Here is a 21,720-nt window from a genome sequence, read left to right as displayed (position 1 = left end):
TGCCTCACAGTGGTGGTCCCAGTCCCCTAAGCTAGTTCACCAGCTGTCCCTGGCTGGCGGAGAGATGGGTTCTCAGAATGTTTCTTTCTTTTGCCCATCTCCTCCCTCAGCATGAGTCCATAGAGAAGCTGCTTGGGCTCATACGTTTTTCTAGACATCCTCCAGGGGCTCCTTTTCATACTGAGAAAGAGCTTTGGGGACAGCTGCTGTGGAAGAGCTGTGCAATCAAAAGGGAGACTAGCTGAGATAAAGCATTGTGGGAGAGACCTCGTGTGTGAATGGTTCCCTCTGGAGCAGGAGAGTCCATCCTGGAGAAGAACCGAGCTTTTCATAGCAGCAAATCAAGAATGATTACTGTAGCTCATGCCAGTCAGTGTAAGATGGGGGTTCTCAGCAAATGGAGGCTTCTTCCAAAGCAGGGGTTGTTGTGGAAGATGTAGCCATCCCTTTTCTGCCTTTCTTTCAAATAGGAGCCTGGCCCAAGAAACAAGCATCCAGGGCTACACCACCTCTACCTTCTGCACCCTACCTTTCCTACCATCCTTTTGGACCTCACCAATGTAACAGACACAGTGACTGCTTCAGCCAGTAAGTATACAAGGGCATGGGGTGCTGCTTAGTCTTGTCTCAAAGGGAAACAAAGGAAAGCTTGAAGAAAGCCAAATGGATGTTAAAAACCCTTCCCTGTTCTGAAGGAAAAGTTGGCTGTGACATGGTATGAGGTTTTGCTGTGCTTCAGGTTAAGCAGGACCCTTGGTGTCCACCAAGTATAGGCCAGCTACAGAAAAGCAGTGAAAACCGCCACCAAGGTTCAACTCCCACTCCTACTCTCTTGCCCAACACCAGGTCTATAGGTTGGCAAGTAGAAAACTCACCAAATCACTCAACATATGATAAACACTAAGGGCCTGATTCTGGTCTCACATTGGTTTTTCTTTGGAGTAGATCCATTGATTTCAGTGGAGTTCTTCAGTATTTATTTCACTTCAAGAGGAATCAGATCCAATCGTCTTGCTGCCCCAGTGGTGTGCCCGAGAAAGTCACCTATTCTGCACTATGCAGGGTGACCAGACAGCAAGTGTGAAAAATCGAGACGGGGGTGGGAGGTAATAGGTGCCTATATAAGAAAAAGCCCCCAAAATTGGGACTTTCTCTATAAAATCGGGACATCTGGTCACCTCGCGTTATGTGGAAGAACCTGCTCTGCTTCCTCCTCATTCATTTGAAGAGGTGATTGAAATTAAATACTTTGTTTAAATATTCGTTTTTCCTTGGATGGTTAAACCTGGATTTGCCTCCATACAAAATTACACAATCAGGGAAGTGGAATGTGGGAGTTTAAACTACCTCCTAAGAGCATCAGCTGGACACCCAAGGGAGCATACCAGACCAGTTGCACCAATAGTGGCCTGGCTGGTGTGGCAGGAGGCAAGATACGGGATTAGATGAACTGGCATTGAATCTAGTGTGCCAGGAGCTGGGGCCCAATGCTAGATATGCCACAAACAAATCTGCTGGGGCATAATGGTTTTAATATTCATAGCACTGTTGAAATAAATGGCCACCTTGAAAGTAAGTGTAAATTTGTTGTTAGAGCAGGGAATTGGAGATGGTTGTTCCTGGGTTTTGTTCAGATTATTCTATTCATTATGGGGCTTTGGACAAGTCTGTTACCCTCCCTGCCTTGGTGCCCATTTCCCTGTCTGTAAAATGAATAAAATGCCTACTGACCTGCAGAAGAGCTCCGTGTAAGCTTGAAAGTTTGTCTCTCTCACCAGCAGAAGCTGGTACAATAAAAGATATCACCTCACCATGTCTCTCTCAAATGCCTACTTACAGGAGTACAGAGGATTAATGTTTGTAAGGCGCCTTAAGATTTGGGAATGAGAGGCTCCTCAGAATGTATTACTTTATGCAAGTATGTGTAGCTGCCAGCATGAGACTCTCAAATGCCAGTCGAGTTTCAAACTTCCTATTCTGATCTGCATTGCAATTTATTTCCACTGCAGATTTCCACCTTCGAGATTTTTGAACAGAATGATCCAAATTTATATGTGACTAAAGATCCACAGTCCCTACACAGGGTCTGTCTACGCTGCCGTCAGAGGTGTGACTGCAGCACATGTAGACATACCCGAGCTAGCTCTGATCCAGCTAGCTCCAGCACCATAGCAATGCAACTATGGCAGCACAAGCTAAACAGCCCGGTTTGGGGCCCTGAGTATGGACTCAAGCGGCTAGCCTGTGCTACCACTGCTGTTGTTAGTGGAGCCAATTAGATCAAAGCTAGCTCGGGTGTGTCTACATATGCTGCAGTCACATCTCTGACTGCGGTGTAAACAGACCCTCACCCAGACATGACTCACACTGAAGTCAGTGGGAATCTTGGCTGAGTGAAGACTATAAGCTTTTGCCTGAAGGGTGTAATTTTCTCAGTGTTCACCAGTATTTTCTCTCCCTTTCTTATCAATCAGTTGGAATTAACGATCTCCAAAAAGATGCGTTTTACATCACCGTGACAACGAGCCCTACCTCCGAAAACCAGCCGGGCCTGCTGTTGGTCAGTAAGCTGAGCCTGCGGTGGGCCATGCTCACTCAGAGCCGAATGGTGCCGCTGATGGAGACCACCCCAAAAATCAGCCGTGGGGAAGTGAGGAGATTCCTCTCCAGGCTGAAATTTATTGATTTTCCTCACAAGGTGAGACAACTCAGAGGGAATCTTTGCTAAGTCACAGGGGTCAGACTGGGCAGTGCCCCTCCCCTCATGGGCAAGGGTCGGGATCTTTCTGCGCTGGCATTTGCAGGATGCCATCCCTTCGAGCGTAAATTGAGTGGATTGTCAGGGCCTGCAGATGCTTTGGAAGTTAGGACGTGACAGTTGGACTGGAGGAGTCTTGGGAGCAGGACAAGGACAGGGGATGGTAGCTGGGGAGGGGACGAAGGTCAGTGGGGAACATGGGGAAGGCAGGGGTCCCCTGCCTGGACTTGGGGCTAGTAGAGTCCTGGCCATGAGCCCGTTTCTCTGCCTGGCTGATGACTTTTCTCTCTTTCTCCAGTTCTAGCATGTTGGCCCATCAAGTTTCAATAGCCAGGTAGACGTGTGGTCTGGGTGGGGCACGGGGAGCTGCTCGGCGATTCCTCAGGACGTCCGCTGTGCCCAGGGAGTGGGGACTGAGCACTCTCTCTGTCCCCACCCCCCGCTTGCTGTGGAATGGCAGGGCCGGGTTTGCCATTGCCAGATGCCACCACTGGGAGCAACTGTGTGTGACCCCTTCCCCCCCACACCCTGCCTGCATGCTTCCTTCCGGGTAACATGGAAATGAGAAGGCAGAGCGGTAGAGCTCTGAATAGATACACGTATATTTTTGTATGTTTAATTTATGAACTGGTTCCAGGAAGCTCCCATTTGTATCCATCCAGCATTTCCTGCCATTCTGCTCTAATCTCTTTATTTTTGTAGTGGAGCCTCTGCCTGGCTCATATGTGGCAGGGCTGGTCACGGAGGCTCCACCAGCTGTCCTACCTCTTTATTTTACAGTCACCAGGCCACTCCACTTTTCCATGTCCAGTTCCCAGTCTCCTGAACCGTCCAGCCCTCTGTGCCCTTGGCAGGTTGGGAACATGTGCTCCAGAGGAGAAAGGTTCCACGTCCCCACTCCAATTGTCCCGCCCAACCAGGTTGAAGTAGTTGGTGGAGCGGCTCCCCATTCCTAGGTCGCCCTTTCCCCTTGCTTTGTTTGCGGGCCCAGAGCTCCGTAGAAACATGCCCAATATTCACAAGAACATCACACCATTTGGATCCCAAAGCAAATTTGTTAACTGAAGTGGGCCAGATCCTTAGGAACAGGGGAGTGCAACCACTTTGTGCCGTGCCTCTGGCAGACTCTAGCCTGGATATGTGGCCCCAGGAATATCTCAGCAGTGTGAAGTGGTTCCTCAGATGGTGTAAAGGCTTTTCTGAACCCTCTTGCTTCTTGCATAGGAGGAGGGGCTGGAGGCAGGGGGTAGAGCCAGGAGACCCTTTTCTGAACTGATCCCAAGCTGCAGTTTTGGTCCTTTATGGCCATCACCAGGTAGCATAAGTTAGAATAGCCAGAAGGCTGCTCTGACTTAACAGTGGGGACCTGTGCTACTCCCAGCTGCCCCAGAATCAGGAGAGGATTAAGATGGGCTTTATATTATCACTTTCCCCCCAACCTTCCTCGCAGTGCAAAAGCCAGATCTGTCCCCAGTATATTTTAATTCTATGAAATGTAATCTCTGTGTCTCGGGGTGTGCGATGGCCTGTGCTCCAATTCTGGAGTGTGTCCGTAAAGCCTCCTGTGACATAGGGACAATGCCTCCTTGGTGATGTCTGGCCCCTAACTAACTTTCCCCGCTGCAGGGTGCCCTCTTATAGGAACTGGTTTCCCAGCATGCCTCTCTCAGGCTGGCCCTTTACATTTGGCAGAGCCAAGCAACTGTAGCTGTAAAGTGGCCAATTGGCTGCTGCTTGGTACATTTTTCTCTCCTCCAGCTAGTATGTCCCCTTTGTTTTCCTCCAGTTCTTCTTTTCTTAGTGCTGAGGAGAGGGCACAGTTTGGCACCTCCTTTTAAAAGGGCACATGAGCTATGGGTGTGGTTGGCTCTGTACCCTGGGCTCTTGGCCCAGCTCCCCACTGCTTGTTTCTCTTGCTCTCTTTCCAGTGAAATGCTTCTGTGCAGTCTCTTCAGGGGTAGCTGCAACCCCGAGGCTGGGCCTTGGGCCTCTCCTTATTAATGCCAGAGCCTTTGAACAGTCTGTATATGTTTAATGGTATTTGTGTGTAAATAGCTTTGTAAATATTAGCACAACTGTAACAAGGAGCTCTGGTCCTGGCGCCTGCCCGGCCTCTGTTCTCTTCTAGCTGGGTGTGGTGTTTATATGTGTTGGTTGGTTTGTAAATCGGGCTGGCTGGTAGTGGCTGAATGTAAGGACCAGTAGGCAAGTTAGGAACAGGGATGTGCTTCCTCCTCCCCCCCCCCCCCCATCTTGCTGGGAAAGGCTGGTGGGTCACTACCCGAAGGAGTAATTCCCCTGAGGTGCTTCCTTAAACTCCTAGGCGTGATAGTCAACGTCCAGTGATGCTAGCTCCCCCATACTGTGAATTTCTCCCATGCGTTCCCACTGTGAATAAAGACTCTGTCTGTATATTGTTGGGAACTGTGAACTGCAGTGAAACAAATAAATATCATGTACAATATCCCCTTTGTGTGTGACCGTTGTTTTCCTTAGCCTGGAAGGGAGACTGCTTTTTGTTACGGGCAGGGCTCCCTCAAGGGCATTTGGGGAGTGAAGAGCGAGCAGGACCTCACCACTGCACCTCTGAGGGGATTGTGTGGGAACGAAACGGACAGGCGTCCTGAAGAGGGAAAGAATGGAGCAAGGAGCATAGACGGGAGCCCCAAAGAGAAGGAGGTTGGGTGCACAGTGTGTAGAAGGGCGCCTCAGAGGGCACGGGAGCAGACAGGACTTGGCCAGAGGTGATGGGTGCTTTAAAAGGGGGATTGGTGGGTGGAGGAGGGAAGAGGTGACTGGAAGGCAAGTGCAGAATGAGACCCTCTTTCTATCCCTGTTCCAGTGGGAAACTCCTGGTTTGAAGCGATTTCTCTGGCTGTTCTGGGGGAGGGTCTGGAGCCAGTTTAACTCAAAAGGGCCAGACGTGACATTCTGCAGCGCACTGGGTGTTTTGAAAAATGGGACCCATTTCAAGTTGTGTGGCAAATAGAGCTGGGCATACATAGCCCAAAGCCTTAGGGGTTTATTAACATGGAGGTCAAAATGCCATGATCAAAAGGAAAGTTCCAGACTCTCACCATTATAATTGCTGACAACTGGTACTGTCCCCCTGGGTGTACCCTTTCCATTTTTGTGGTACTGTTGGCATTGGAATGGCTCCCATAGCACCCCTGTGGCAGCACGGGAGCCTCAGGATACAGGTGGCATAACAGTTTCCAGTGGAAAGGGCCTGTGCGTTTACCATTCCCAACTCACATGGTACCATTGCCCTCAAGAGAGCAGACCAGCTCTAGTAGGACAAGCCACAATGTCACTGTGAGTGTCCCTGCAGTGCTGCCCAGAGACATCGATAGCGGTGACCACATGCCTTCCCCTCCTCCCAGCCCCCCGGAAGCGTTAAAGAAAGGAACCAGAACCCTAGGGAACTTGTTAACATTGATACTAGTATTTGGTTCAGATCTCAATCTCCCTACCGCTTCCCAAACAGCCTGCTCCCCACTCCCTAACAGTGGTCTTCCCCCACGGACTGTCCCAAGACCTCGTCTAACTCAGGTTCCTGCTGTAGCACCTTCTGCTGCAGCTCGGAGTAAAAGTCGACCCCCTCTGAGACGGAGCGGAGGGGCTTGTCTCTCTGCTGGTAGTAGCTGCTCATCTGCTCCCTGTGGTGCTGCTGCTGCATGAAGCACTGGTGGTGCTGTGGCTGGTCCTTGATGCTCCCGTCGTAGCCTTTGATATGGTTACGCTTGAACTCCAGCACGGTCTTGGTGTAAGTGTTGAGAGTGGTAACAGCAGAGGCCATGCAGCAGGTGAAGGAGGCCCAGGCCATGCTATAAGAGGGGAAGGAGAACAGCACATGCAATGAGGACCTTAATAAAGTCTTCCACTGTCGGAGAAGTATGATGGCGTCAAGAAATGAACCAGATGCATTGCAAGGAGCTAATGGCCTTCTTCTGGAACACCAGGCAGAGGCCACTAACTGGAGATGGACATCAACTAAATAGACGAGAGCTGTAGCCCAGACCCAAACCATTCTAGCCCTTGAGCTTTATCCTGCCTCCGTTACCCTTCCCTTCCCCCAAACAATGGAGTAAAATGTTGCTACATCCATAACATACAGTAAAGAAAGAGGTGGGGGAAAATGCCGTAAGGAAAAAAGTGGATGCAGCGAGAGAAAATGACAGGAGGACGCTGGAAAATCTGCACCTGGAAAGCATGATCCCGAGGCAGACCCCTTAGAGTAACAGGCCAGCCAGGGAGATCCTGAGTATCTTGTTCATTTTGCGGTCTTCAGTTACATTAACCATGCTCTGTGGCACCTGTTGGATACTTTGTTTTGTCTTGTTTTCAAATAGCTTTTGATATGGTCTTTTCATAGGATCATTACAGAAAGAAAATAACCTTTCACATTCAAGTAAGCCAATATTACATACATGGAAAACAAACCCTAAAAATAAACTTTTTATGTGTATCTAGGTTTGAAACTGCAGGATTTTCCAAGGAATAAATACTCAGGACTCATCATAGATCACTGAGGATACTGCCCAGCATGCAACTGCAGTTAAAATGGCATTTTGGAAAACTGGACAGAACAATGTTAATCATTTGTGTTCAGTTTTGATCACATTATTTTGAAACAGAGCTGAGACTAAGAAGCTCCACATCAGGGCAGCTAGGCTTGCAGAGATGAAATATGTAAATAAGATTATTTAGAGTGGCAGAAGTGAGGGACTTCTCAGAGAAGAGATTGAGAAGGGCACAGGGAAAACTGATCAGGCCATCTTTTTTATACTGTCCCATACTTTGACCTGAAATTGATTTGAAGTTAATGGCAAGTAAACTTAAAACCAATGCAAAAAATACTTCACACAATAACCAGACAGTCAGTGGAATACAATGCAGCCAGAGGTTCCAAAGCCAAACATTGCAACTAGATTTAATAAGGTCTGGATCATTTTATGGCCAATAATGTAGTTCTGCTAATCTAATCTCATGCTTCAAGCTATAAACTGATCACTGTCTGGGTCAGGAAAGAACCTTCCTGCTTCCCTCCTAGCCCTGCAAGATAGCACCGTTGGCCAGACGCTTTTATTGGAGTTCTGTGTTCCTCCAAAGCACTAGGTATTAGCCACTGCTAGAAGAAGGATCCCAAATGTAATGCACCAGTGTTCTGATCAAGTCTGAAAGGTTTTGTGTTCCGGTTGTGTCCCTCAATCCCAGAGTTTCCCAACACCTCCTTGAGCCATACCCTCAAAACACCATTATCGCCACTATATGCATGTTCTCTAGCACTATGCCTATTTCCCTCTTAAATAGGTGGCTCCTGTTATCCTGTGGAAGAGACAATGTTCCTGTGACTTATGACTGTATAGGGACAACAGTGAGCAGTAGACACTGTGCTCAGTATCTTGGATGCACCAGTACCAGCTTCCTTAATGCATGTTCACTACATTTATGAGGAGGATCTTGCACTGTGCATAAGTGGTGATGGAACTTTGTAGAGCCGTTATGATGCTGTATATGGAGAAGTATGCTGTATTTAGCATTAAGGTGACTATGGTCAGGACTGCAGACTCATAATTACAGAAAAAGTGTTATACTGACTGATGCAAGCAACAGGAGGCCCATGTAGAAGGTGGCAATGGAGACAGATTGTGAAACCACAGGAAAGGAGGGATTCTGGTGAATCATTTCAACAGAGCGCCAGGCCCTGTAGTTTCTAGGCACGAGTTTATAGACAAGATGCAAAACAACACCTAAACCATTCACATTGATGGGTTCAGATGGGCCATATGGGATGTGATGGGAGGCTGAGCCCTAAGCTTGCCCCTGTTTATATTCAAATGCGGGAATGTGTCAGTTTTATGAGCAAACCATGATGAAATGGAGAGGATGGATGAATCCAATTCTAGAGAAATGGCTGGTAGTGAAGGTCAGGGCACTTACTCTAGCCCGCAGCTCTAGGTGGTCGTCAGATTGCACAAGCTCAGCAGGATTGGGCCTGGTTGGTATTTACATGGACTAAGCAGGGAACATCGGGAACTTAATTTGGTGATGCTTGCCCCTCTGACTCAGTACTAAGCCAGTGCCCTAGTATGCTGTCAGGGGGCACTGTGCTGCTGGAGAAGTTGGCGTTTAGGCTACGTGTGCACTATGAACGAGGGGTGTGATTTCCCCTGCTCGTGTACACATACTCACACGAACTCTCATTGAGCTAGCATGAGTATAAATAGCTGTGTAGCCACAGCAGCATGCTCAGCAGCAGCAGAGGCATGACTGAGCTTCTGAAATAGGGAGGTCTATTAAACTGTAGGATAATTTCTCAAGGTAAGGGGTGGAAGCTCCATATCCTGGTTCATTTAAAATTGGACTGGACAAAAAACTCTGGGGAATATATGTTTCAGGGAGCAATCCTGCACTGAGTCAGGGGAGTGGACAGATGTGACCTAGCTGGTTCTCCTCCATCCCAGATCTATTACATTAACCCGTGTGAGACAAGGGTTGAGGTAAACACCTAAGGATGACAGAGAAGCAGCACTGGGGAAGCCATATTGGAGCTGTCTTCAAGGGCAAGGGGGCTAAGTAGAGGAGTTCTGGAGAGGTGGAGTGTGACTGAAGCCTACAGCCATAAGGATGTGGAGAGCCTCACAGTTCACGTACTAGAAAGCCCAGCCATAGTCCCACGAGTGCGGTCTCCAGTCCTCTGGCCCCAGATTGACAGTTGCTTGGAAGACTTGTGAGTACATCATGTGAGCCACCATCCCCAGCAGGCCTAAAGCAAGAGGACAGGAAGGCACAATTGTCACAGTGGAGGCCAGGGCCAGCTGATTTGTTCTTCTGTCTAGGAACTAAGGCTTAGAACCAAATCCATCCTTCCACTCAGCAGGTTCAGCAGCTAAGTAATCTCCACCCTTGGGCCCTGTTCGCCCACCCTGTGTCATTGTCTCTCCTCTAATTCCTCATTATTCTCCTCAACGCTGCCCATTTCCTTCCCTCTCACTCTCACATTCTCTCCATTGCCCCTTTCCCCTTTTGCCCCCCATTGTCACTCTGAGGCTAATGAATGTGTGAGGTCTTGGCTGCACTTTCTTCCCTAAAGGATTTCTTGAATCCTTTCCTTGATGAGTTTCACTCCCTGCCCTGAGCCACTTGTGCTGCCACCCCAGAATGCTTTCATGACCCCGTGTCTGCAGTGGAGCACCAACCAGACAGCACAGAGGAGACAGCAGCGAAGGCGTTGAGCTTCAGCCCGCAGACTGGATTCCCAGAGTACAGCATTTCTACCAGCAGCAGGATGAAACTAATGAGCAGCAAGCTGATGTAGACCATCTCTGACCCCAACGACAGCCACAGGATTCCTGCCACAAACCAGAGGAAAGAAGAGACCTCTCTGAGTCAGCACAAAATGGGGTCATGATCTGCCACAGCCCTCCCGACCCTGACCCCCCAAAGGATCCCCACCATAACTGGGGAGAGAGAGAAGACTCCAGACATACCCCACATCCCGCTGAGCAATGTGGAGTGAATAGCCAAACACTGGCTAAAAAGAATGTGGCCATTCTGCAGGGATGACATTCACCCCTGTGCAGATGGCCTGAAGAGGACGTATATACCACTTAAGCCTTCAAATTAGGGTTTAAATTATATGCATAGGTCTTGTGTGGATCCTCTACACAGGTACATCTAGGGCAGTTGAGTAGAGCTCAGAAAAGTAGGAGATGATCTTATACACAGGGGTCCTGTAACATCTCTGTACTGGGATCGACTGTCTCCCAGTCCCCTGCTCTAACCACCATTACTACTAATAGACACCCTAGCCCTGAAATTGAGCTGTACCTTTCACTGCAAGGGAGGGGGAAGGTGGCTTTAGGACTGACCCATAGCTCAAATTAGCCAGAGGCCGGTGAATGTCAGCTACACTCCCTCCTCCTCCCAACATACCCACCTCTGGCATGACCTTATGCCACCCAAGGAGTCCCCTTCCCCCTTCACCCATTTCCAGATGGGGAGGATCAGTTGTTTTTCTGAAGTGAAAAGGGGATGGAATGCAGCCAAGATTTGGCACCCCATCTCTAATTTTATATTGTACTATATAATAACAGATGTGGATATTGTATTAAATAGTGTAGCGTACAGTGTATCTCCTAACTTCTATAGACATTATTCTGCTCTCCTACAGGATGTTCTAAGCTACTCCAATTATATAAAATATTATGGATACTAATTAGGATCTGTACAAGACCATTTGAAAATCAAACATTTGGGAGCTCTGTTTCATCCCCTGTGCAATTAGCAAAAGCCTTAGTTTGGACTGTGATGGAGTTTGGAATCTTAGATGACAGGTGACATCACAGTGTCACCTGGGAGACCAGGAATGCCAGTTCCAGAAGCTTCTTTTCAGCCTTGGCTAAATAACAAGGCTCGAACAGGACTGCCTTTGAGCACAGAAGCTGAGCTCTTATGCATCAGGAGTCTGGCTTTGAGCCAAGAACGTGAGTGCCAACTCCCTGGAGCTGGTGGAAAGTGATTGTATGGGGAAAGCCTGAGCTGCCTTGTAAGCCTCGAGCTAAGGAGGGCTGAAGACTCCAGTTGTCCAGCTCCTCCCTGCTACTACTCCAGTGAAGGAAAAGTGATCACTGGGTTGTTTCCAAATAAGCCATATAGACCCAATGCAGGAGAAGTTCAAGGTGAGCTGGGAGACTCGTCTCCCTATTCTGCAGTTCAGGTTTTGATAAGGAGCAGGAAGCATCTAGTTATACTAAGTTCTTGCATAATTGTTTCTGGATATCATTTTCCATTCTGTAAGTTCACAAGTAATTCCCACTCTTGGTTTTGGTCCATCTGTTGTAGAGTTGACTTAGCCTGTAGTTCTACCTGTTAGAATAATTAATGACTGTAATTTAAATACAACAAGCTTTCTGCCTGTTCCTTTACAGTGGTAGAGAATCCTATTGTGAGGAAGGATTGAGCCTAGTAGTGGATCATGGATAACACACACTACTCTGTTAAAACTAATTAATACTGAAAGACTAGGAAGATGACCTTGTGCTTGAATAATGTATCCATGCAAAGTTGGGTGGGGATAGGCAAAGCACAAACATTTAAATTACCCAGTAGAAATAGCTCCCGTTGTGACTACAGGTCAGTTTTTAATTAACAAGTGCCATCAGTAAAAATACAGATTTGTTATTCCCAAGGAGACCAGGGTAGATGTATATATTTATTAATGTAACAGGATAAAACAAAACAGCAATTTACTGTCTCCCTGACTGCCACCAGAACTCAATCCCTCTACAACAAAACACAAAACTCCCCTCCCTTGCACAGATCCTAACCCACAGCAAACTCGGCCCTGCACAGCAGCCCATGGAAATCTGGCCACAGGCCCTGTCTATGTGTTTTATATTTTGACACCTACAGTAGAGATTTCTGACTCAAACTAAGAATGAAAGTAGGCCTCTTGCATGCATCTGGGAAAGTAGCTTGTTAATACTAAGAATTCTTTGCTCACATATTCCGTTTCTCTTCCGTAGATTTCAAGGTGCATTACAAAGGTGGGGTATGCATTATTATCACGATTTTAAAGAGAAAGTAGGACCAACATTTTCAAAAGTGGGTACCCCGAAATAGTGGCCTTGAAGTCAATGGAAGTTTTGCCATTGGCTTCAGTGAGAGTAGGATTTCACCCTTAGGGTCCAATTTATAGATGTTCTGATCACCCACTGCTCCTATTCAGCTGGAGTAGTGGATGCTCAGAATGACTGAAATTCAGAACTCGAGTGTCTCAGGTTGGGACCCAAAAATTAAAGCACCCAAAATTGTGGCCATGTTTCAAATTTTTGACAGAAGTGACTTGCCCAAGATCATATGTCGAGTCGATGGTACAGCTCTGTTACTATTTATCATGTACACCGATTGCCTGTGTGCATTCTAGGTTATGACCAGGATTAGACATGTTGAAACACAGCAAAAGAGGCTGTCTTTGCCACATTTCCAGTTGGGCTGACAGCAGGAAGTACCAGAAATTATGTGAGGAAGGTTTAGATTTCTAGCTTTTTGGGTAGACATTTGGGGTGAAATCTTCAGTACTTTGACTTCAATAGGCCAGGATTTTACCCAACCCTTTAGGTACCTACAGCACCCTCTCAGCCTGCAGAAGTTCCCCACTCTCTAGACGGTGCATTGGGCAATGCTAGTGAGAAAAAGAAAAGACTCATTCTTACCTCTCTCTGCGGGGGGTGAAAGCTCAATGAAGCTACGACATTTCTCATCTGAAATGCAAACACAATCAAGCTCAGATTATATGGATTCTCAAAAGATAGTAGGGGAGGATGGAGGGGAAAAAATTCCACCTTAGTTGCCTCTTTGATTTCTCAAGCTTGCAGGCTCTACCTATCTTAAGGTCTCCTAGAGTCTGCTGTCTTTCTGACCAAAGAGATGGTTGCGTTGATCTGGTTTAGGAGTCCAGTGCAGAAAAGTGGGGAAGGAAGGACAGTGGTCTGTCTAGTTCAGATGGGGCTCTTATGAGAAAGCTAGTGTACATTCAAAAAAAATTAAGTACAGTTGAGTATAAGTAAATAGCTATAAATTCGAAACCCTAAAAGAAAGCTATGATGAGAGGAAACGTTCCTTTGCTGTCATAGAAGTTCCACAAGCTGCTTGAACTCTATAACTTCACCCCTCCCAGCTTCAGCTCAGAGATCATAAACTTTCTTCTATTTCATGATTTTCCAGTATCGGCTACAAACCCTCAAACTCATCACGTGGCCCATGCTCCATTTGCCTGCCTGTTATTTGCCAAACACACCAACTCTTTTCCTCTTACGCTCCATGAACAAACCAGAGAGGTGCTTCTTGTCCCACTCCAGCTGTGCTGAGAAAACCACAATATATATCCTAATCTCCATAGACAGGCCATCTACCTTTTTTCACTCAGAGACATGGAACTCTAATCTACCCCATCCACTTTCCATATATAGCCTAGGAGGACTTGTGGCACCTTAGAGACTAACCAATTTATTTGAGCAAAAGCTTTCGTGAGCTACAGCTCACTTCATCGGATGCATCTGTAGCTCACGAAAGCTTATGCTCAAATAAATTGGTTAGTCTCTAAGGTGCCAGAAGTCCTCCTTTTCTTTTTGCGAATACAGACTAACATGGCTACTACTCTGAAACCTGTCATATATAGACTAGAAACTCCATTATCATTTTCATATATAATTTTCTGATGTGAGTCAGAGACATTGCTCCAGGCCAGTTATCAACTGCCATCCAATCCACCCAACACACACAGGCCAGAATACCCTAGGCACCAAACTAAGCTCAGCCATTGCTTCTTGACAATGGCAGAAAGATGAGCATTGACTTGTCTGTAGAATGTATTATGTTCTCATTAATTGGCCAAGATTTTAAAAATATCCAGAGTTGTATCTAGTCTCTGCTGCACCTATGAAGGAGGCTTAACTCCACCAGGGCCCTCATGCCAGCTATACTCTAGGCTGCATTCAGCAGGTTGATTCCAGCCTCTGCTAAGGAGCTCATATAACAGGCACCAGAGGAGTCAGCTCCCACTTAGGACATGGAATTTTCACTTGCCACTTGTCCTGCAGAAAGTAGCTCACAGCTCCTTCCCGATGAAGGATGTACTTTTTCTTAAGAACAGGACACCCCTTCTCCAAAGGAAACTCTGACTCTCCCCTCAATACAGAATCACTATTACTTCCTCACCCTTAGGCATATACAATCCAAAATTGCTTTGGCTGCCATATCCCAGTGCAAAGTTTTGTCTAATCCGCACATCCATTATAACCCCTAAAACCTCTTAGCATAACTGCTTGCCAGAGTTCTCTTTCCCACTGAATCACCCCTGAGCGGATAATTTTCCCCATATATATTAGCTTGCCTTTTTTCTCCAGCTGAATCTCATCTTGTTATTTTCTGTCTACAATTCTAATCTCTGTAAGCCCTTTATATTATATCTTTCCTCTCGGTGTTCAAAATTCCTTCCAGCACAGTACCACCTGCAGATTTCATTAACTCACTGTTCACTACCTCATCTAGACTTTAATGAAGTTATTAACAACACTGGCCGTAATGCTGAGCTGTGCAGTGGCCTCACGAGACACCTTCCCCTAACTCAATACTTTGCAGCTGATGATAATCCTTTGTTTCTGGTCCTTCAATCATAACAGGGGCTATATTCAAGCCAGTCTGAATTAATTTTGAGAGTCTGATTTCATGAAAAATTGTACCAAATGCATTAGTAAAATCCAAATCTATCAGATCTCCTCCCCTTCATGCCTCACTCTTATTCCAGTACTGCCAAGAGGCCTGTGAAAGCTCTGAAAACCCTTTGAACTCAGTCGAATGATGGAGTCTCATTCCCAACTCATCCCTGGTATTGCCATGGAAATTAATCACAGCTTTAAGCATTCCCACCTAAGTGCACCCTGTTCTGAACCATTCCTGACAATGCCCAGAACAAACCAGTCCTCTCAGCAAGACCTGAGAGTGACTGAAGCTTTTTTAAATATTGTTGTTCTGCTTTTAATTTGTGACCTCTCTGTTTTTAAGCGCTGATCCCAGCGGATCACAGAAGGAGAAATAGTGCACAGAATGCCTTCTTTAACTGATAAGTTCCATTGTGAGTGCCTTTGAGGAAGGGGGAATGCTGGCTGGCACAGAGGAATGGGGATGGGCTAAAACACCTTTCATTTCTGTATTATTAATTTCAACCTAGCTGTTGCTGCCTTTGGGGCTAGCTCTGACCCGGATATGCCAGGCCATAAAGATTGGCTTGGGGAGAATTCCCGCAGAGCAGGTTTGACTTGGGGCTGACCAAAGCCGCAGCACAGGAGTTGAGGCAGGGTGGGGGTGAGCAAGTCAGGGTGATTTTTTTTTTCTGTGAAATACTAAGACTTTAATGACAAGCAGTAAAGAAATAAAGTTTGCAGATAGTGATACAACTATGAGTCAAGCTACTGCACTGGCTGGCTGAGTAAGGAAAAATAAATATTACTGTGAACATAGTGTGACAGGGTCGGGCCAGATGGCTACAGGAGAGTAATTTTTTTTTTTTTGAAGCAGAAAAGAATTTTATTTGCATAACACTTACAAAGACTCACCAAAAAGGAAAAAACAAAACTATGCAACAAAACAAAAGCAAACGCAAGGTATAACACAGCAGCCTTCAGGAGCAAGTCAGGGTGATGGGAGGCATGTTTAAAGGGCTCTGGGCTGCGGAGCAGTCCACAGGCAGCCTGGGTAAGGTTGCCATAAATTAGACCAGGACCACTAGCCTAAATTTCACTGGGGGCCACACCAGCCCCCCAGCACAGGCAGAATTTGGTTGGCACAAAGATGCCATGAAGCATATTGCCAATGCCAAGCATTCAAAAAGCATGACTGTGTCCCCCTCCACCTCCCCCACAAACCATGAGCTTCTAAAGATAACCCTCCTGTTTATACTCCCTCTTTTGCACCTTTGGGGTTCAGGTTTGCAAGCTTTTCTCCACAACTCTGAGGGAGAGAAACTTTGGTGGTGGGGGTGTTTTAAATGACAGTTGAAATTCTCTCTTATTCACAGGACTCCAGGGCCTGGGCCTTTAAGAAAAACACCTCCTGTTATGGTACTTGCAATGAAAACAACAACAGTGGTCAGCCCTGCATAAAGCCATCACCTTGTCTCTCGCCACATAGGCTCCGTCCCCTACTGAACGTGACATGAACTGGGGGAGGGAGGCTACTCCAGTTCATGCTGGGACAGATGTGAACATTACAAAACCACCGCCTACCACAAATAGTGCCAAGGTGCCTTTTTGTTAACAGTCTCATCTTGTCTCCAAGGCCCATTCAACTCCCCCCGCATCATTCCCCTCACCGAGGGATGAAGTATGGTGGTGTGGTTTGTGGGTATGGGTGGGAGGCAGACACTGCCACTGCCCCAGCTATACCCATTCTGTGGATATGGAGAAGGTACCTTTCCCTAGTGTTGTCAGCCTGGCACCTATCATTGATACTAAAGGCATTTTGCTGTAATAAGAATGAGGCTGAGGCTGCCTTGATGGAGATGCTACCTGGCCCTTCCATGTTCTCCTCACAGGAAAGCCACATGCCAGTGTGGAAGTATCGGAAGGCAAAGCGGTCGTCCCCGGTCTCCCAGCTGTAGTGCACTGCATCCTGGGATGAAGAATTGCTAGCACCTCCGTCACTGGACACGTGCACACCGATGCATTCGGTGGCTTTGCCCTTGCCACATAAAGGCTTGGGCACCTTCTGGGTCCCAACACACCAGTAGCTGCCAAGCAAGGCTGTGGTAGAGAGGCTGAGAGCCAGCAGATTCAGGACAACTGCCAAGACAGCACGATGCCAGGGCAGGATCTTCAGCAGTTCCATCTGCAACAAACAAACATGAAAGACTCACATACCAGCCATGCATCTCCCTTCCCACGCACAATGGCCCAGACCCTCACCAGTGTGTAGGCTCCTCACTTCCACTGATTTCACTGGCAGTCAGAACCTAAATGCCTTTGAGGAGCTGGGCCTATGTCATATCCCACCAAAATGTGTAAGTGTGTGTGTGTCAGGGCAGGGAGGAGAAACAGGACATTCTGCCATCCTCAGGGCATCTTATTCCCTCACTCAGGAATGAGAAACCATTTCCTGACAGCATGACCCCTTCGACTGTGGAAATAGTCACTCGAGGGAAGTGGTTGCTTCAGCCATTTAAAATTGGACTGGACAAAGGGACTGGAGAATAGACTCCAGGGAATACTCCTTCTGTGACAGAGTGAGTGGAGTTTCTCTCTTCAGTGACAGCTGTGTGCACAAAACTGATGAACCGATCAGGGCCATGAAATGCAAGCACCTATGAGGTAGGTGGCATGCCGCAGCAGTTAAACAGCTCCCAGGAACACCACGCATCAGCTTTGGGCAGGAAGCTTTGGTCAGGAAGCAATTGTACCCCAGGACAATGCACATTTGCAATGCCCGGACACATTTTATTGGAGGGCTGCAAAGCATTATTTTTTTCAGATAATGGCTAATTAATTTAGTTAATTTAATTAATTTAGCCCAACATTGTGAGAGGTAAACATGCATGTAGTCATTTTGCAGATAGGGAAACTGAGGCAGAGAAAGATTACATGAATTAACCAAGGTCACACGCCGGATCAGAGACTCAGGAAGAGAACCTAGGAATCCTGACTCCCCAGCCTAACTCCCTACTAGGCAGCACTTCCCACACTGGAAGCTACCAGCCCTTAAATCAGAATTTGAGTGGGGCACTGGGATGGCAATAGTGTAGTGAAGATCTTAAATGACAATAAAAGCCTCTATGTTACAATTCATTTGAAAGCCAGCAACTCCAACAGCACCTTAGTATGTCAGGGCACTGGGCAACTTCTCACTCTGAGGGAAGAGCACCCCCGCTGAATAACCCACACCACTTCCCCCCAGAATGCTGCGGTTTTCTCTTGAGGTCTCCCAGCAAAACACTCCATAGAGTATTTCAATGTTATCTGTCCAGCTGCCGGTTTCTCATGTGCCTTCTTCCATGGGGCACCCCCGACGCATGGTACAACCTCGCTGAGTTCATTGGCATGGCTCCTACCTTTCCATATTTAAGATTCTCCTAAAGACCTATTTCAGCTGTGCTGCTCACCGTGGGTAGAGGTGATAGTATATGACTTGCCTCCTGCTGTTTCCTTTCCCCTAACCTCTGTCTGCTTGTCTGTCTGCCTTTACACTGCGAGCTCCCCAAAGCAGGGACCACCCCCTTTTCAATGTTTGGGAAACACCAAAAATAAATAATACTGAGAGATGGAATGTGGCTTTACTCGTGATAACTTACAAGGACACGGTCCAAGGAGGCCACAACCCCTGCGCTGCTAACCAGAAGGCTCATTAAGTCTGATCAGTGAAGGACAGTGCCTGAGATGGAGCAACTTTCCCTCTTGCGTGGGAGTAGGATTGACTAACCTTGCATCACACAGAAGGCCTTGTCTACACTGATGGCAGCATGCAGAGCATGTATGGCTGCAGGCTGCAGTGAAAATCAGGCTGCATCCACACTGCAGCATGTAGCTACACAAGGCAGTGAAGGACCCTGGCGGGATTGGGGCAGCAGGGGAAGGCTTCAGCAGCAAGGGGCCTCTCACCTGCCAGAGCCTTTCCCCAGAGCCAGAGTTTTTCCCTGTGGTGAGGAAGGGCTGCATTGTGGCAGCAGGACACTACGATGTAGACATGGGAGGCACTGCCTGGGCAGAGAGCGACTGTGTGGAGTACATACCCTATGGTTCTGGCGTGTCTTTACTCACCTAAGCAGTGCGTCACCATCTACACTGCTGTGTATACCTGTGGTAGGAGGGGTGCAAAGTCCGTACTCTGTATGCCGCCGTAAGTGTAGACATAGCCTCAAAACACTGCCAGAGGCACAAATGTGCCCAAGCAGAATGAACTGAGCAAAGGTAAGAAACTACCCAACCACTGAGAATGCCCTTCCCTCTCCCTTCAAAGTTTATTGCTCAGGATTCTGTTTCCTCCTGTGAGCCACTCCATGGACAATTACTCAGCCCTGGTCTACACTAGGACTTTAGGTCGAATTTAGCAGCGTTAAATCGATTTAAACCTGCACCCGTCCACACAGTGAAGCCCTTTATTTCGACTTAAAGGGCTCTTAAAATCGATTTCCTTACTCCACCCCTGACAAGTGGATTAGCGCTTAAATCGACGTTCCCGGCTCGAATTTGGGGTACTGTGGACACAATTCGATGGTATTGGCCTCCGGGAGCTATCCCAGAGTGCTCCATTCTGACCGCTCTGGACAGCACTCTCAACTCAGATGCACTGGCCAGGTAGACAGGAAAAGAACCGCAAACTTTTGAATCTCATTTCCTGTTTGGCCAGCGTGGCAAGCTGCAGGTGACCATGCAGAGCTCATCAGCACAGGTGACCATGATGGAGTCCCAGAATTGCAAAAGAGCTCCAGCATGGACTGAACGGGAGGTACGGGATCTGATCGCTGTTTGGGGAGAGGAATCCGTGCTATCAGAACTCTGTTCCAGTTTTCGAAATGCCAAAACCTTTGTCAAAATCTCCCAGGGCATGAAGGACAGAGGCCATAACAGGGACCCGAAGCAGTGCCGCGTGAAACTGAAGGAGCTGAGGCAAGCCTACCAGAAAACCAGAGAGGCGAACAGCCGCTCTGGGTCAGAGCCCAAAACATGCCGCTTCTATGATGAGCTGCATGCCATTTTAGGGGGTTCAGCCACCACTACCCCAGCCGTGTTGTTTGACTCCTTCAATGGAGATGGAGGCAATACGGAAGCAGGTTTTGGGGACGAAGAAGATGATGAGGAGGAGGAGGTTGTAGATAGCTCACAGCAAGCAAGCGGAGAAACTGGTTTTCCCGACAGCCAGGAACTGTTTCTCACCCTAGACCTGGAGCCAGTACCCCCCGAACCCACCCAAGGCTGCCTCCTGGACCCAGCAGGCGGAGAAGGGACCTCTGGTGAGTGTACCTTTTAAAATGCTATACATGGTTTAAAAGCAAGCATGTGAAAGGATTACTTTGCCCTGGCATTTGCGGTTCTCCTAGATGTAGTCCTAAAGCCTTTGCAAAAGGTTTCTGGGGAGGGCAGCCTTATTTCGTCCTTCATGGTAGGACACTTTACCACTCCAGGCCAGTAACACGTACTCGGGAATCACTGTAGAACAAAGCATTGCAGTGTATGTTTGCTGGCATTCAACCAAAATCCGTTCTTTATCTCTCTGTGTTATCCTCAGGAGAGTGAGATATAATTCATCGTCACCTGGTTGAAATAGAGTGCTTTTCTTCAGGGACACTCAGAGGTGCCCGTTCCTGCTGGGCTGTTTGCCTGTGGCTAAACAGAAATGTTCCCCGCTGTTAGCCACAGGGAGGGGGGAAGGTTGAGGGGGTAGTCACGCGATGGGAGGAGGCAAAATGCGACCTTGTAACGAATGCACATGTGCTATGTATGTAATGTTAACAGCAAGGTTTACCCTGAAAGAGTGTAGCGACTGTTTTATAAAATGTGTCTTTTTAAATACCGCTGTCCCTTTTTTTTTCTCCACCAGCTGCATGTGTTTCAATGATCACAGGATCTTCTCCTTCCCAGAGGCTAGTGAAGCTTAGAAAGAAAAAAAAACGCACTCGCGATGAAATGTTCTCCGAGCTCATGCTGTCCTCCCACACTGACAGAGTACAGACGAATGCGTGGAGGCAAATAATGTCAGAGTGCAGAAAAGCACAAAATGACCGGGAGGAGAGGTGGAGGGCTGAAGAGAGTAAGTGGCGGGCTGAAGAGAGTAAGTGGCGGGCTGAAGACAGGGCTGAAGCTCAAATGTGGCGGCAGCGTGATGAGAGGAGGCAGGATTCAATGCTGAGGCTGCTGCAGGACCAAACCAGTATGCTCCAGTGTATGGTTGAGCTGCAGCAAAGGCAGCTGGAGCACAGACTGCCACTGCTGCCCCTCTGTAACCAACCGCCCTCCTCCCCAAGTTCCATAGCCTCCACACCCAGACGCCCAAGAACGCGGTGGGGGGGCCTCCGGCCAACCAGCCACTCCACCACAGAGGATTGCCCAAAAAAAAGAAGGCTGTCATTCAATAAATTTTAAAGTTGTAAACTTTTAAAGTGCTGTGCTTAAAGTGCTCTGTGGCATTTTCCTTCCCTCCTCCACCACCCCTCCTGGGCTACCTTGGTAGTCATCTCCCTATTTGTGTGATGAATGAATAACGAATGCATGACTGTGAAGCAGCAATGACTTTATTGCCTCTGCAAGCGGTGATTAAAGGGAGGAGAGGAGGGTGGTTAGCTTACAGGGAAGTAGAGTGAACCAAGGGGCGGGGGGTTTCATCAAGGAGAAACAAACAGAACTTTCACACCGTAGCCTGGCCAGTCATGAAACTGGTTTTCAAAGCTTCTCTGATGCGTACCGCGCCCT

The 21,720-nt window shown here is 47.7% G+C and overlaps 3 protein-coding genes across 3 annotated transcripts in view; 2 read left to right on the top strand and 1 right to left on the bottom strand.

Annotated features, from left to right (window-relative positions):
* FAM234B (family with sequence similarity 234 member B) overlaps window positions 1-5,224 on the top strand; it is a 28,493-nt gene extending 23,269 nt beyond the window's left edge. The window contains exons 11-13 of the mRNA XM_073327322.2: window positions 471-588; window positions 2,475-2,698; window positions 3,057-5,224. Coding sequence (XP_073183423.1) covers window positions 471-588; window positions 2,475-2,698; window positions 3,057-3,062 — 348 coding nt within the window. The 3' untranslated portion in view covers window positions 3,063-5,224. The remainder of the gene's footprint in view (window positions 1-470; window positions 589-2,474; window positions 2,699-3,056) is intronic.
* A 1,035-nt stretch (window positions 5,225-6,259) lies between these two features.
* GSG1 (germ cell associated 1) lies at window positions 6,260-18,969 on the bottom strand. The gene is made up of 6 exons (XM_073337454.2): window positions 18,913-18,969; window positions 16,831-17,149; window positions 12,979-13,026; window positions 9,961-10,113; window positions 9,416-9,527; window positions 6,260-6,585 (listed from the first exon to the last, which is right to left on the bottom strand). Exons 1-6 carry the CDS (start codon window positions 18,967-18,969, stop codon window positions 6,261-6,263), a joined length of 1,014 nt encoding a protein of 337 aa, XP_073193555.2. The 3' UTR covers window position 6,260.
* Window positions 18,970-19,789: 820 nt separating this feature from the next.
* On the top strand, window positions 19,790-21,410 carry LOC144930204 (uncharacterized). Its single transcript, XM_078851562.1, has 2 exons — window positions 19,790-20,264; window positions 20,852-21,410. The coding sequence occupies exons 1-2, from the start codon at window positions 19,859-19,861 to the stop codon at window positions 21,391-21,393; spliced, it is 948 nt and encodes a 315-aa protein (XP_078707688.1). The 5' UTR covers window positions 19,790-19,858; the 3' UTR covers window positions 21,394-21,410.
* Window positions 21,411-21,720: the final 310 nt, after the last annotated feature.

The sequence above is a fragment of the Lepidochelys kempii genome, chromosome 1, assembly GCF_965140285.1.
Source record: "Lepidochelys kempii isolate rLepKem1 chromosome 1, rLepKem1.hap1, whole genome shotgun sequence".
Lineage (NCBI taxonomy): Eukaryota > Metazoa > Chordata > Testudines > Cheloniidae > Lepidochelys > Lepidochelys kempii.
The sequence above is the reverse complement of the archived record's forward strand: the minus strand, read 5'-3'. Positions and strand labels throughout refer to the sequence as shown.